This window comes from Pteropus vampyrus, unplaced genomic scaffold (genome assembly GCF_000151845.1).
Source record: "Pteropus vampyrus isolate Shadow unplaced genomic scaffold, Pvam_2.0 Scaffold51, whole genome shotgun sequence".
NCBI lineage: Eukaryota > Metazoa > Chordata > Mammalia > Chiroptera > Pteropodidae > Pteropus > Pteropus vampyrus.
This window is the reverse complement of record NW_011888832.1, coordinates 5,801,500-5,814,026: the sequence shown is the minus strand read 5'-3', so window position 1 is coordinate 5,814,026 and position 12,527 is coordinate 5,801,500. Positions and strand designations below refer to the sequence as shown.

The window sequence follows — 12,527 nt, the reverse complement described above, 5'->3', positions numbered from 1 at the left end:
ATATATAAACATATATTCATACAAAAGCAAAAAAGAAACAGCCCATCAGAAGGAGAGTTTGATGAATGGCAGATTGTAGCTCAGATGAAGAGCTCGCTCCCCATGGGAAAGGCTTCAAGGCGAGTGAGAACTTAAGACTTTAAAGCCTGGAGAACGAGGAGAGAGGAGCAAACAGGGAAACACCACCCGCAGGACACGGCGGAAATCAAAGGAGTCCTGCCTGCGGCGGCAAAGGGCGGCCCGCGGTGGGAGCAGAGGCCCCGCTGGCTCTGGCACGAACAGCCCCAGCTCACAAACCCGGGGCCCGAGCAGGGCTCAGCCTGCCCCAGCCGCCTCTACCCCCAGGTACCGAGAGATGACGGTATCTTTGACCCTCTACAGATTTTACTAGGTTTTGCCAAATCTCAGTCATTTATACGCAACCGTTGCCATTTTTGCCAGGTTCTTATATAGCTTGTACTATTATTATTTACTTCCTAATTTTAAAATTTGACTTCCATTTTAAGTATTTTAAAAGGAAACTTTGCATGGCCATTAACAGAAAACCGATGGTACTTGATTTAAAAGTGTCGCTTGTTATAAAAGGAAGTAACTGGAAAACTACAGAACTCAAATTGAAGGGTCTTCTTCAGAACGACAGGCTTCCATTCTTTAAAGGGACCCAGAGGGACATGAAGCTGAGTGCGCTGTGTACCTGGAACTGGGTCGTGGGGCGGGGAAGGTGGTGGCTTGAAGGGGGACCCTGGGACAACTGTAAATACGGACATACAGATAACAGCATTGTATCGACATTAAATTTCCCAATTCTGATAACTGCACTATGGTTAAGAGAATAATCTCCTTACTCTTAGGAGATGAGAGTTGAAGTATCTAAGTGTGAAAAGCACTTATTGCAACTTACTCTCAAATGGCTAACCCAGAAAGTACATATATTAATCATACACATAGTGAGAGACGTGAAGCAAACGAGACAAAAAGTCAATAATGGCTGAATGTGTGTGAAAGCTTTATGGGTATTTATTGTAATCTACAATTTTTCTTAGGTTGAAAATTTACAAAATAAAAACTATTACAAAAGACATACATCCGCAGGCCATTAATTACGGCCCTGCGACCATGGCAAGCATGTGGGAGCCGCTTAGTAAACTTTTGCTGTCGGATGAACTATTGTAATAAAAACGTGTGTCCCCGTGTCCCTAAAATCGTCTCAAATGGCACCAGTGGCCCGCACGCCACACTGGGGAACCCGCCGTGTCCAAGGACAGGGGACATGTGCAAAGCACCAAGCAGGGCCGTCGCAGGCCAGAAGGCATTTTGATGCCCACACTTCCCACCGAAGACAGACAGGAAGTGCACGGGACGCCTGCCCCAGAGCCACTGGGACGGCGGGTGACAGCGGAGGGAAGATGACATTCACAGTGCAGCAGGGGTCTGGAGAAGGGACGTTTCTGTTCTTTTTTTCTTGCTAACACCAACCCGAGTGGTGGCAGAAGACAACCAGACGGGAAGAACAGCACACTACTTTGAGGGGCGGGGGGACAGGGGCATGGACAATGCCAGAAAACACTCCTGCCCGCACATCTTCCCCAACGTCAGCCTTACGGCCTGAAGAGAAGCATGAGCGCTGAGTCGAAGTGAAATATTATCGTTTGTAAAATTCTCAACGTGAGTTTTCTTCATATTCCTGTCTAATAGCACAAACTCAATTTTGTCATTTCTTACTGAGTAGCAATCAGGACTATTTGAAATCGGTTGGAAAAGTTGTTGCTCTATAACAGAAAAGCAGAACCAACTCACATCAAAATAAGTTCTCTTCTGCTTAAGCGGCAAAGATCAGAAATGACCTAAAATGCCCATCGGTAGGATTCGGCACAGTAGATCAAGGTACATCTATGTTCCAGCTTGCTGAGCGGTCGTTACGAAGAGGCAGTAATATACCAGACTTACATTCATTTTCAAGACAGAATGGAAAACATACTTAAAGAGGTGGAATAGTTTACAGAACATCACCATCTGAGCGTAAGTTTACAAACGCTTGCATGCAGGTAAGCATCTATGGGAGGAGACGCGAGAAACTTAAGAAACAGAAGTGAGAGGACTTTGTACTGTTTACTTTTTATTTCTTCTGAATTTTGTACCACGTGCATGTATCGCCTACTTTTCAATACTAACATTTTAAAAGAGAAAATAAACCAGTATCAGAAAAATCTGCGCTTTTAAAAAATATACGAACTGTCTTCAAAACCTTAACACAAGTTACTGTTCTAATCTTGTTCACCTATTTAGATAACTGTAAGAAAATAAAAAGTCTTTCCGCTGTAGACACTAGTGATTCATCCAACAACCCTGAACGTCCCTAGAAAGTTTACATGTATTTGTGTGCGAGGGAGGGCTCAAAGGCCCCGAGGACACGTCTTTAAGGCAGGAGAAGGGCTCAGTGGTTACGGACAGGTATCTGGGGCCACATACACAGGACAGGTATGGAGGGCTCCACAAGGATGACTTCCTCAACCTCCTGTCCCTCTGTTACCTGGAATGTGGCCACTGAGTAGGACTTCCAAGTGGCCCCATGTCATCCATTTGGTAGGACAAGACACTAAACGTCAACAGAGTAAGCCAAAGAGCCCCCGGCCAGACGTGAGGCCTCACTTACACTGTGTCCAAAGAGACTTAGGAGTTCTCGTCACCTAAGGAGATGCCTTGAGACAAAGGAAAAAAGGTTTCTTTTTAAAGTTCTGGAAAGATAAAACATAAGCACAGGGACAGACGACGTGAAGACACACGAGGAAGGATGGCCATGTAATGAGGGAGGCAGAGACGGAAGGGAGGAACACCGAAGACTGTTGGCAAACGCCAGAAGCTATTAGAATCCAGAAAGGATTCTCCCCTACATCTTTCGGAGGAAGCTTGGCCTGGCCGACCCCTTGATCGCACACCTCTAGCCCCCCGAACAGCGACAGCGAGACCTGGTCTTTTGTTTGAAGCCATCAGTTGGTGGTACTTTGTTATACAGCAGCCCGAGGCAACTAGTACACTGACGAGAAAGTCCTTTTAAGTCTCCACTAACCCATTCCCTGAACAGACAATGAAAAAGAAAAAGTGTGCAACATTAAGTCATCAGAGAAATGCGAACTAAGACAGTCACAACGAACACGCCACACCTACTGGAAAGGCTGACATCAGAGGCTGATGACACCCAAGGTGAGTGACGGTGCGGGGTGAACAGGGTCCCCACACATTGCCGGTGGCTGGATACAGGGGTACAGCCACGTTGCCAGTTCTTATGAAATTAAACATACATCTACCCCATGGCCCAGCAATTCCACTCTTAGGTATTTACAAGAGAAATAAAAACACATGCCCACAAAAGGACATGTACCTACTGTCGTATGATAGACCATGGTAGAAACCCAAAAGTCTCTCATCAGGAGAATGGACTGTGTGGTGTGGCGCAGCCAGACAATGATTGTCTGCTTGGCAACAGTAAGGAACAACCTGCGGGCTCACGCAACGATCTGGGTGAACCTCAAAGCATTCCATTAAGCAAAAGAAGGTAGTCGCAACAAAATATATACTGCACGATTCCTTTCTTCTTAAAAAAAAATGAACATGTGTTAAAGATTTTATTTAAGCCACTATTAAAGATGGAACCAGTTAAAAGAACAATCCAAACAGCCATGTTTTTAGATCAGAAATGTAGAAATGGATGTATGAATCGAAGCAAAACTGGATTCCTGTACATTGGAGAAGGGAAGAACCTTTACTATTAATAATTTATTTGCATGTCTATAAAAACTATTTTGAATTATTTTTTGAGGTATAACTGAGATGATTCAATTTCTTGAGATGCTTCAGTATCTGTGTGTATTATGAAATGATCACAACGAGTCTACATGATTCCATTTACATTGACTATAAGAACATACAAAACTATGGTGACGGGAGTCAGAGCCACGGAGGGCTAGGGGAGTGCCCGAAATGAGCTGGAGTGATGGAAACATCTATCCCTTGTTTTGGGGGCTAGCTACGTGGGTGTGCACAATTGCCAAAACTCAGTAAAGTGAACACTTAAGATGCTACGCTTCAATTAAAAGATGGGACAGCCCAATACACTAACCGAATCAGGCAAGAGCCATCAACGGACCCTAAAACATTTAGGTAAAGTTGTTGGGGGCAGGATATTTGCTTAATCCCCAAGCGTTACGCCTCAAGGAGAAAGCCTGCTGGCTCCATGGCAGCCACCACCTCACCCACTGTGCCTTCTAACATGACGCAACACAAAACAGTGCCACCTATGAAATAGCCGCGCCAAAAACATAGGACTTGGATCTGATCAAGTCTCTAGACCCAAGTTTCAGGATACTTGGAAAACGTAGGGAACAGAAGAGTGACACCATGAGGAAACAACCAGACAAGTCCGGAAGGCAGGCTGTTCTAGAAAACAAGAGACAAAAAGAGATAGGAAGACTGTTCTAGATGAAAAGAAACTAGTGACGCATAAAAACCAAACGTAATACGTAACCTTAATTAAATCCCGGTTTTAAAAATGGCCGTAAAAGCATTCTTAGGACAATCAGGAAAATTGAAATGTTGGAAACACAAATTAGATATTATTAGAATTATTATTAACTTTTAGGGTGTGATAACGGTATCAGCATCTAAGAGAATGTCCTTGTTCTTAGGAGACACGTGCTAAAGTGCTTACAGGTGAGATATCATGAACTTTGCGACGTACTCTCACGGCTGAGAAAAAATCTTTATTTACGCAGACGAATGTATAAGTTAAAAAATGACAGAATTTTAGCAACTGTTGAATCTGGCTACAGAATATATGAGTATTCGTTGCACTATTCATTCAAATTTTCTGTATATTCAAAATGTTTTTATAATAATAGTAAAAAACAACTAGAACATAGTAAAATTAAAAGGGGCCTAACGGCAATGTGGTCCCCAGAACAGGTTCCTGAAACAGAAAAACGACATTAGTGGGGAAACTGGAGAAACACGAAGTCGGCAGCACGGGTGCCATTGCCGAACCCGTGTTACCCCCGGGAACTGTACCACGGCTAAGATGGTCACGCTCGGGGAAGCTGCGCGGAGGGAGCCCCTATGCTATCTCTGTGAATGTCCTGTGAATCTAAAATCATTCCAAATTAACAAGCTTTTAAAAAGGGGGCACCCTATGTAAAAGCCGAAAGTTTTAAATCGCATTTTAACATGCATGTCACTGAACAACTTCCGAGTCCAAGGCCCATGACGACGACCTTCCACAAATCTCTAGTTTGGCACAACATGAAAAGTTTCCCCAGGACCACGTGTTGACAGAAGGGATGCCACATCTGTCCCCACCGTCTGGCCATCGGTGCTGCGGGCTTGGTCCTCGGAGGACGGGAAGTCGCCCTCTGGGCGGCAGCCACCTTGTTGTGCTCCTGGCTCAGCACAGCCCTCCTTAGTTCAGCAAAGACACCGCCTGCGCACGTGCTGGAAGAGGAGGAACACAGCGGCGTCACTCTCTGTCCCCTCCCTGGTCCACAGAGCGCCCGGCCTGACCCGCGTCCCCAGCTGCACCCACCTTTGCAGGCAGACTTAAGTCAACCAAGTCGTAGCATCAGCAGACATCTGTGCAAGCCTCATCGAGTCTCGAAGACTTCCATTTGTACTAACTCGTTTAATCCTGGCAACAGCCCTCATTTTATAGAGGACGACTACGGGACACCTGGCGCCACCTTCACTGAGTCGCAAACACCTCACCTGCGGGTCCCAGCGCCTCTCCCTCCAGGCACCCAAATACCTGCTTCCTCCAAGGCCGGCTCTTGGCGACTTCACCCCAGCCTCACACCAACCAGTCAGTCCTCTCCTCTGAATTTCCAGTCCTTACACTGTGACAGTCAGAGCAGGTGAGGGATGTAAAAACACTTTGGCCTTTTGCCAAATGGGGGGCTGTTGATGGAAGGGTGTGGTTGAGGTCCAAGCAAAAATCTGATGTTTTGAAAGCAACGTCCGTTTGATAAGGTTCGCGTGCTACTGGGACTGCGTGCTGGTCAAGAGCAGAGTGTGAAGGAAGTCACAGGGCTGGAGTGCGGTCTCGGCTCCGCCAGGCACCCCTGTGTGACCCTGGGCAGGTTAATCACCCTCGGAGCCTTAGGTGACTCCAGTGGAAAATGGGGAAAGTCATGGTAGCTGGCTCACAGGGCTGTGTGAGGACTGACGGAAACTATCTCAAGGCCTGGCCCGGAATGAGAACCCAATACGTGGTAACCGTTATCATCATACAGACAGATGGTCCCCACTTTAGGATGGTTCGACTTATGATTTTTCGACCTCGTGATGGTGTGAAAGCATCCAGCAGAAACCAGCAAGGTCAGCTAAGACGTTCAATAGGTTAGGTGTATTTCTGACTTAGGACATTTTCTGCTTATGACACGTTTATCGAGACAACCCCATCGTGAGCTGAGAAGCAGCTGTACCTTGTACAGGCATGCTTCATATTTTCATTTTTGCTTTTTAAAAAAGTTTTCTCTATTAGTCCTGGAATTGGGGGCTGAGAGGGCCCTCAGAAACCATAGAGGGACATTTTAGAGGGGAGCAAAGTTCTCGAAATTTCCCCAAAAAGCTGTCTGTGAGATGAGGACCTTCAGAGTTAGACACATTATCTGAGTCTCCAGGTGGGTGGGAGTCACTGAACCATGTTTGTTCCATGCCTTGCCACCATTTTTATAAATGTGCATCCCTTATACCACAAACACAGCAATATATATCCTGTGGAAGCGCGTCTGAATAAAAAAACAGACTGAAGCTTTAAAATGGCATTCAGTATCATGAAGAATGTCTCTTTCATGAAGAACAAAGAGGGACAAAGGCTCGCTTCCCTAACAGCTGGGCTTCAAGCCCCCATCTCAGAAGAGAACTTGAGTGAGCTCAGAGGACTCCGGGCAGTGCCTTCATCTAGGCCGTGAGCCTGAATGGCTAGAGATGCAGTCAGCAAAATGCCTGCCCGGCCGCCTTCCACCCCGAGCCAGAGTGCAGCCCCAGCTCTCAACCACTGCCGTGGCAGACCAGCCGAAGCAGCTCTGCCTTTGTGCCTTGGTGAGTTTGGGGGCAGCTTGGAGGCCTCTGGCCTTACCTCTCGCAGCCACGCAGAAGGCAAGGCAGCATCAAGGAAGATGAGAACTGGCTCGGTCAGCACTGGGAAGGAAGGCGGAGAGATGGCCTCTCTTCCTGGGCAGGCTCCGTGCCAGGGCGCGGTACCAACCAGTCAGTACCTTGAATAAGGCAGATCGGACTTGGCCTCCTGCCAGGCAGCGGAAGGGCTGCGCCTCCCTGGGCCACGCAGAAACAAGGCACCCACTTCCGAACCACCTCAGGGATGCACAGGTGCAGATTAGATGACATTCGACCTCGTAAAAAATACCTCCTCTGCCAACCTCTGCACCCCTCTGAACGGTCAAGGAGAGAGCATTAGCAGTGTCAATGTCCCATTAACACTTCCTTGACCCTTATTAATCCCCTCTTAACCAAGGGAGAGGAGTCTTAGAGAGGAGTCTTACGCAGGGATTTAGTAACCGTGTGTGTGTGTGTGTGTGTGTGTGTGTGTGTGTGTGTGTGTGTGTGTGTGTGTGTGTGTGTGTGTTGTGGTTACCTTCTATTTTATAGCAATTGACAATGATATCCATTTATGGTAGAAATATATTCCCCTTTTTAAGTACATTTCCAGCTTTAAAAAAGAGGAGGAGGGAGAAAAAGACTATAAAATAATAGATTTCTACATGGTAAAAACATAATACACTTTCCTACCTGTTGCTACAGCTTCTTGATACCGCCAATAGCCTAGAACTGTGCTGCCCATTACAGTAGCCACTAGCCACGTGTGACAACTGTGTAATTACTGTACGATGACGGTCATGTAAACTAATTTAAATTAAATTAAAAATTCCATTTCTCAGTGGTATTATCCACATTTCAAATGCTCAGTAGCCACAGATGGCTCTCAGCTACCGTACAGGACAAGAGGAGGATATTTCCATCATTTCAGGAAGTTCTACTGGACAGCACTAGTCTAGAATGCAACTCACAGCTCACCTGGCTACTCACCTGGTGGTGGTGCTAAAAGGCCTGGTTTCTCCCCAAGAAGTGGACGCTTGCCAGGCTTTGGAGGGGTGCATCCCAAAGGAACAGTCCTCTTGGAAGGGGCTGCTAGAAGCGGGGGAGGGGGAAACAGACTTTTGGGGTTGACCAGTCCTGCAGAGAACAAAACCCAACACATAAACAGGAAGACACACGATGAACCCTGCCCCAGTTGCTCTCCCCACAGGGGTGAGCAGAGAGCACTGGCACCTGCCACACGCACCAGGCCCGCCCTCAGTTCCTCAAAGCTTTCCCAGGTTCTCTCTGGACCCAGACTCTGCCTCGGCGGTCACCCTAGGGTCAGCAAGCTGGCGTCTGCAGGCCAGATTCAGCCTGCAGTTTCTTTTGGTATAAGCTGCCAGCTAAGAATGGTTTTCGCATTTTCAAATGGCTACATTTTTAAATGGTTATACAAGTATGTACATAACAGCCTTGAATTTGCTTCTTGGTCCACAAAGCATAAAATATTTACTATCTGGCCCTTTAAGAAGAAGTTTGCAAATCCTCGGTCTAGTCCATGACTGTCTAGATGTCCTGGTCCTCCACCCCCACGTTCTCACAACTGGGTCTATTCCAAACACTCTGTCTTGACACTTGCAACACATTTTCTCAAGCATCCGAGGCGGTGAGGTTTCCGGACAGGTCGGAAAGGCAGAGCCACAGCAGACCGAGGCGCTCTGTTCCAGGAGATGTGACACTCGCCCACCCAGAGCACTGGCCTGCAGTGGCCTAGCACCCTGTCCCCTCCGGCTCCGGCAGACAGTCTGCCTGGCATGGGCCTCACCCTGCCCAACAGGACACTTCCTCAGTCCTGGCCAAGGCCCTGAAGCAAGAGCCTGGCCCTCTTTGAAGGTCTGAAAAAGTTTTGTTTTTAAGTTAATGGCAAAGGTGAGAAAAAATTCAGAGCCAAAAAATTTCTTCCTGGGCCCTTGTTCCCTTTATTCACACTCTTCTCACAGGTGGGTGAACGGGGAAGGGGCCAGGCTGTGGCACGGGGGAGCCCAGAGCGGTGAGGGGGGGACGAGGGTGGCGAGGAACAGAGCCGAGGTGGCAAAGTTCAGGCCGCGGCGGCCCCCGCACTCATCCCGCCAGTCAGCGAGTCACAGGGCAGCTGGGCAGAAACGCTCGCCCTTTGGCTGTGCGGCTTCCCTACGCTACCCCGCGCCGGCAGCCGGGTCCGCGGACAGCTACCAGGGCGTGGGCGCGGCCCCTCCCTGCGGGTCCGCACGAGTCTCCCTGGACACTGTGCCCACAGCGAAGTCCCCCGGCTACCAGCACCCTGCTCGCGGACGAGGCCGAAGCCGCAGGAACACACCCCAGCTCCCGATTTTATTTAGGGCCTAGGGAAAAAGCGGCCCCCCACAAAGACCGCGCGGACAACTTCCTCCTTAACTGGCAGACCACGAACGCCTGTCACCCAGCTCCTCTCTGCTCCCACGCCTGGCACGCGAGGGCGGGAGGGGAGACGAGAGCGCGTAGAAACTAGGGCGCCGTGATTGGGGGGGCGGGGCTGTACGCTGGGGCCTAAAGCCTTCACCCTCAGGGGCAGGGAAGGCTCAGACCGCAGGACCTGCAGAGGTGCAGGGGATGTGGGGCCGAACGTCGCCCGCCCCCCTCCCCGCCACCGCACTGCACCCACTCGAGCAGCAGGGTCCCATGAGGCCTGAAGCTGGTCAGCCCTGGGGTTTCCAGCGAGGAAAGCTGATGGAGCCTCCTCCTTGTTTTCAGCTGACCGAGCTGGGTTCCACATCACGGACGGAGGAAGTCCACAGTAACGCAACCTCACGCCGGGCCCAGGCCAGAGACCATTTAGCACCAACTACGCAGAAAGGAAACCTGACAAACACTCCCGAGTTCCTAGCGCTTCTTATGACAACGTGGTTTAAGTCGGCCCATCGGTGGCCACAAACCTTGAGAGAAGAGCCAAGAGAGTGGCAGCCACTGAACCCCAAAGTCTCTCTCCTGGTCTTCTGAAGTCTAGACATTCATCAGACACGTGTAACAGACACTGCCACTGCCCTAAACCGTCCCGCTTTCCCAGGGGACGGAAGAGCCGCCAGCACGTCCCGCTCCTGGAGGCGCATGCTGACCTGGGTGCGGAAGGAGTCCTCCCGGCCTATCCCCTAACAAGGGGGACTTGGCAGGAGCAGGGGGAGGAGGGCTCAGGAAGGCCCTCTTTCCGGGAGTTGGAAGAAGTGGAGGTGGCTTGCCCACGATGGAGGTGTTCCTGCCTTGAAGTGACGAATGATCACTGCTAGTCAAAGGACTTGGTGTCTCAAGGCCTGGAAAAATGGAGAAAACAAATGGTCAGCAGAAGCCTGCTGCCGGGCTGCAAGCTGCACGGAGAACGACAGACGCAATTTCAGGAAGACCTCGACTTTTTCTGCCATAGAGATTTCTATGATCACAAACAGGATGGTAGCTAGACTTGCTGTGGTGATCACTTCACAGTCTACACAAACATCAAGTCGTCATGTTGTACACCTGTCACTAACATAATGTTTTATGTCCGTTCCAGCGCAAAGAAAAAAGAAACAGAACTGCTGTTTTAAGTTTCTGGGCTCCCTCCCCACTCCAAGAAACTGCGCACATAAAAGTGTACAAAAATGAAGCATTTTATGAGGTGAACAATTTCTTTAAAGCTTCACCACTGTCCCATTAACGTCAGCTACTTGTTCCTCTACGGGACAAGTGATTATTATTTTTTCTTAACTACTTAAAACAAGCAAAGTGAAAAGTTACTGCTTTAAGGACCTTGCTTGTGACTGGAATGCCTGTTAAAATCTCCAAGATTAGAAACTGCTTCTTCCAGGTTACCAGACACTTAAAAATGTAATCTTACAAGAGTCTCGATGAACAGAAAACGGCAACTCAGAAACAGAAAAATAAACTGACAGGACACCTGGCCTATCTCTACATGTCCATCTATACAGAGAAGTCATCCTATTTACATAGTAAAAGTCTGGTTCAAAAGGAAATTTAGTTTTGAAAGTAGCATTTGAGTCTATGAAGGTTAAACATTAAGATAGTGTATCCCTATCTGGACCATATCCAACTCAGCTACCTTTGTATTACAGAGGGACGTTCTCTCGACCAAAAATTCCTACTTTTCTTTCGTATCATCCATGGATTTGCAGAAAAGGGTTTTCTGGGGTTCGAAATGGGGAAGGCAAGGGACAGTGCCGAATACCTTCCAGGTTCCCTTTCCTGGTCTTCAGGTAGTCGATGAGCAAGTCCAACTCACTCCTGTGCAAATGTTTTCCCTCATTCAACAGGAAGAGGAGGTGCCGAACGCCCACGGGGACAGTGTAGCTGGTGAGGCACTCCCGGGCCAGGAAGTCATCTACCAGCTCTCCAGCCCTCAGAGAAATGCCAGCATGTTCCTGCTGCTCCCGTTTAGCAAAAAGTCTCCTATACGCCTTAGCCACCAGCACCAGGGCATCCTCCAGGGGCATATGACGATGTACTAGGGACAAGAAAGAGTCCGCTTTACGTCAAGTGGGTTCCCTGATTTCATTTAAAAACACATTTACAAAAAAGAGGAAAAAATATCAGAAAGTAACACAGTTACTCTAACTACATGTTGTTGAAATGGTCTCCGCTTTCTGTACAGATTTTATTGTCTGTCCATGAACAGACTCGGACCCGCACTGGCAAGCGCCCTGCCAGATTTCAAAATCAAACATGAATTCTGTTTCAAAATCATAACATGTGGCAGTTTGGTTTCCCGTTTCCATGCAAACCCACGAATCCCCATCTCACAATTGGGCAGGGCAGCTTATGTTAACCTGAGGGGGGGTGGGGAGAGGGGGAGAGGGAGAGAGAGAGAGAGAGAGAAGGGGAAGAGAGAAGAGGAGAGGGGGGGGGGGGGGAGGGGAGGGGGAGAAAGAGGTGGCATGTGTGTCAATGGGAATTCTTATGGCTAAACAAATGCAGCCTTAAAAAAAAATGCAACTTCAACCATCGCTGGCTACTCAAAGTTAAAAAAAAACCAAAATCTAAAAGTGAAGGTGTTTTATTTCGTTCCAGAAATCAGGGTGTAGAACTTGAGACGAGCGTGATTCGCAAAAGCAACCTCCAGAAGCTGAGCATGGCAGCCTCCAGAGGGTAGAGCAGGGGCGAGGAAAGACTGAAGCGGGGCCCCTGCTCTCCACTGGGAGCCTCTTAGTGTTGACCTTTGAACTGCGTGTATGCGACGTTCTGATGAAAGGCAGGCCGACTGGCAGTGCCGGGCTCCCAGGCTGTCGCTGTGGCACAGAGAGTGACCCACATCCTCTACGTGGCTCTGCAGCCTTGGGCTCAGGCCTGTGGGATCTTAAACGTGTTAAAAGCCTTTCCAGCTCAGGTCGGGTGTGCTCCGGGCCCTCAATATCACGTATTAAATAAATTCTAGACACCGAGAG

The 12,527-nt window shown here is 48.7% G+C and overlaps 1 protein-coding gene across 5 annotated transcripts in view; it reads right to left on the bottom strand.

Moving 5' to 3' along the window:
- Positions 1-4,770: 4,770 nt before the first annotated feature.
- LOC111739594 (nuclear receptor coactivator 5-like) overlaps positions 4,771-12,527 on the bottom strand; it is a 36,649-nt gene continuing 28,892 nt past the window's right edge. For 4 of the 5 annotated variants that reach the window (XM_023530658.1, XM_023530661.1, XM_023530659.1 and 1 more), the window contains 4 exons: positions 11,315-11,590; positions 10,215-10,406; positions 8,092-8,238; positions 4,771-5,481 (listed from right to left, as the gene is read on the bottom strand). In XM_023530658.1, coding sequence (XP_023386426.1) covers positions 5,450-5,481; positions 8,092-8,238; positions 10,215-10,406; positions 11,315-11,590 — 647 coding nt within the window. In that variant the 3' untranslated portion in view covers positions 4,771-5,449. The remainder of the gene's footprint in view (positions 5,482-8,091; positions 8,239-10,214; positions 10,407-11,314; positions 11,591-12,527) is intronic. The other variant, XM_023530660.1, reaches the window with a different exon arrangement.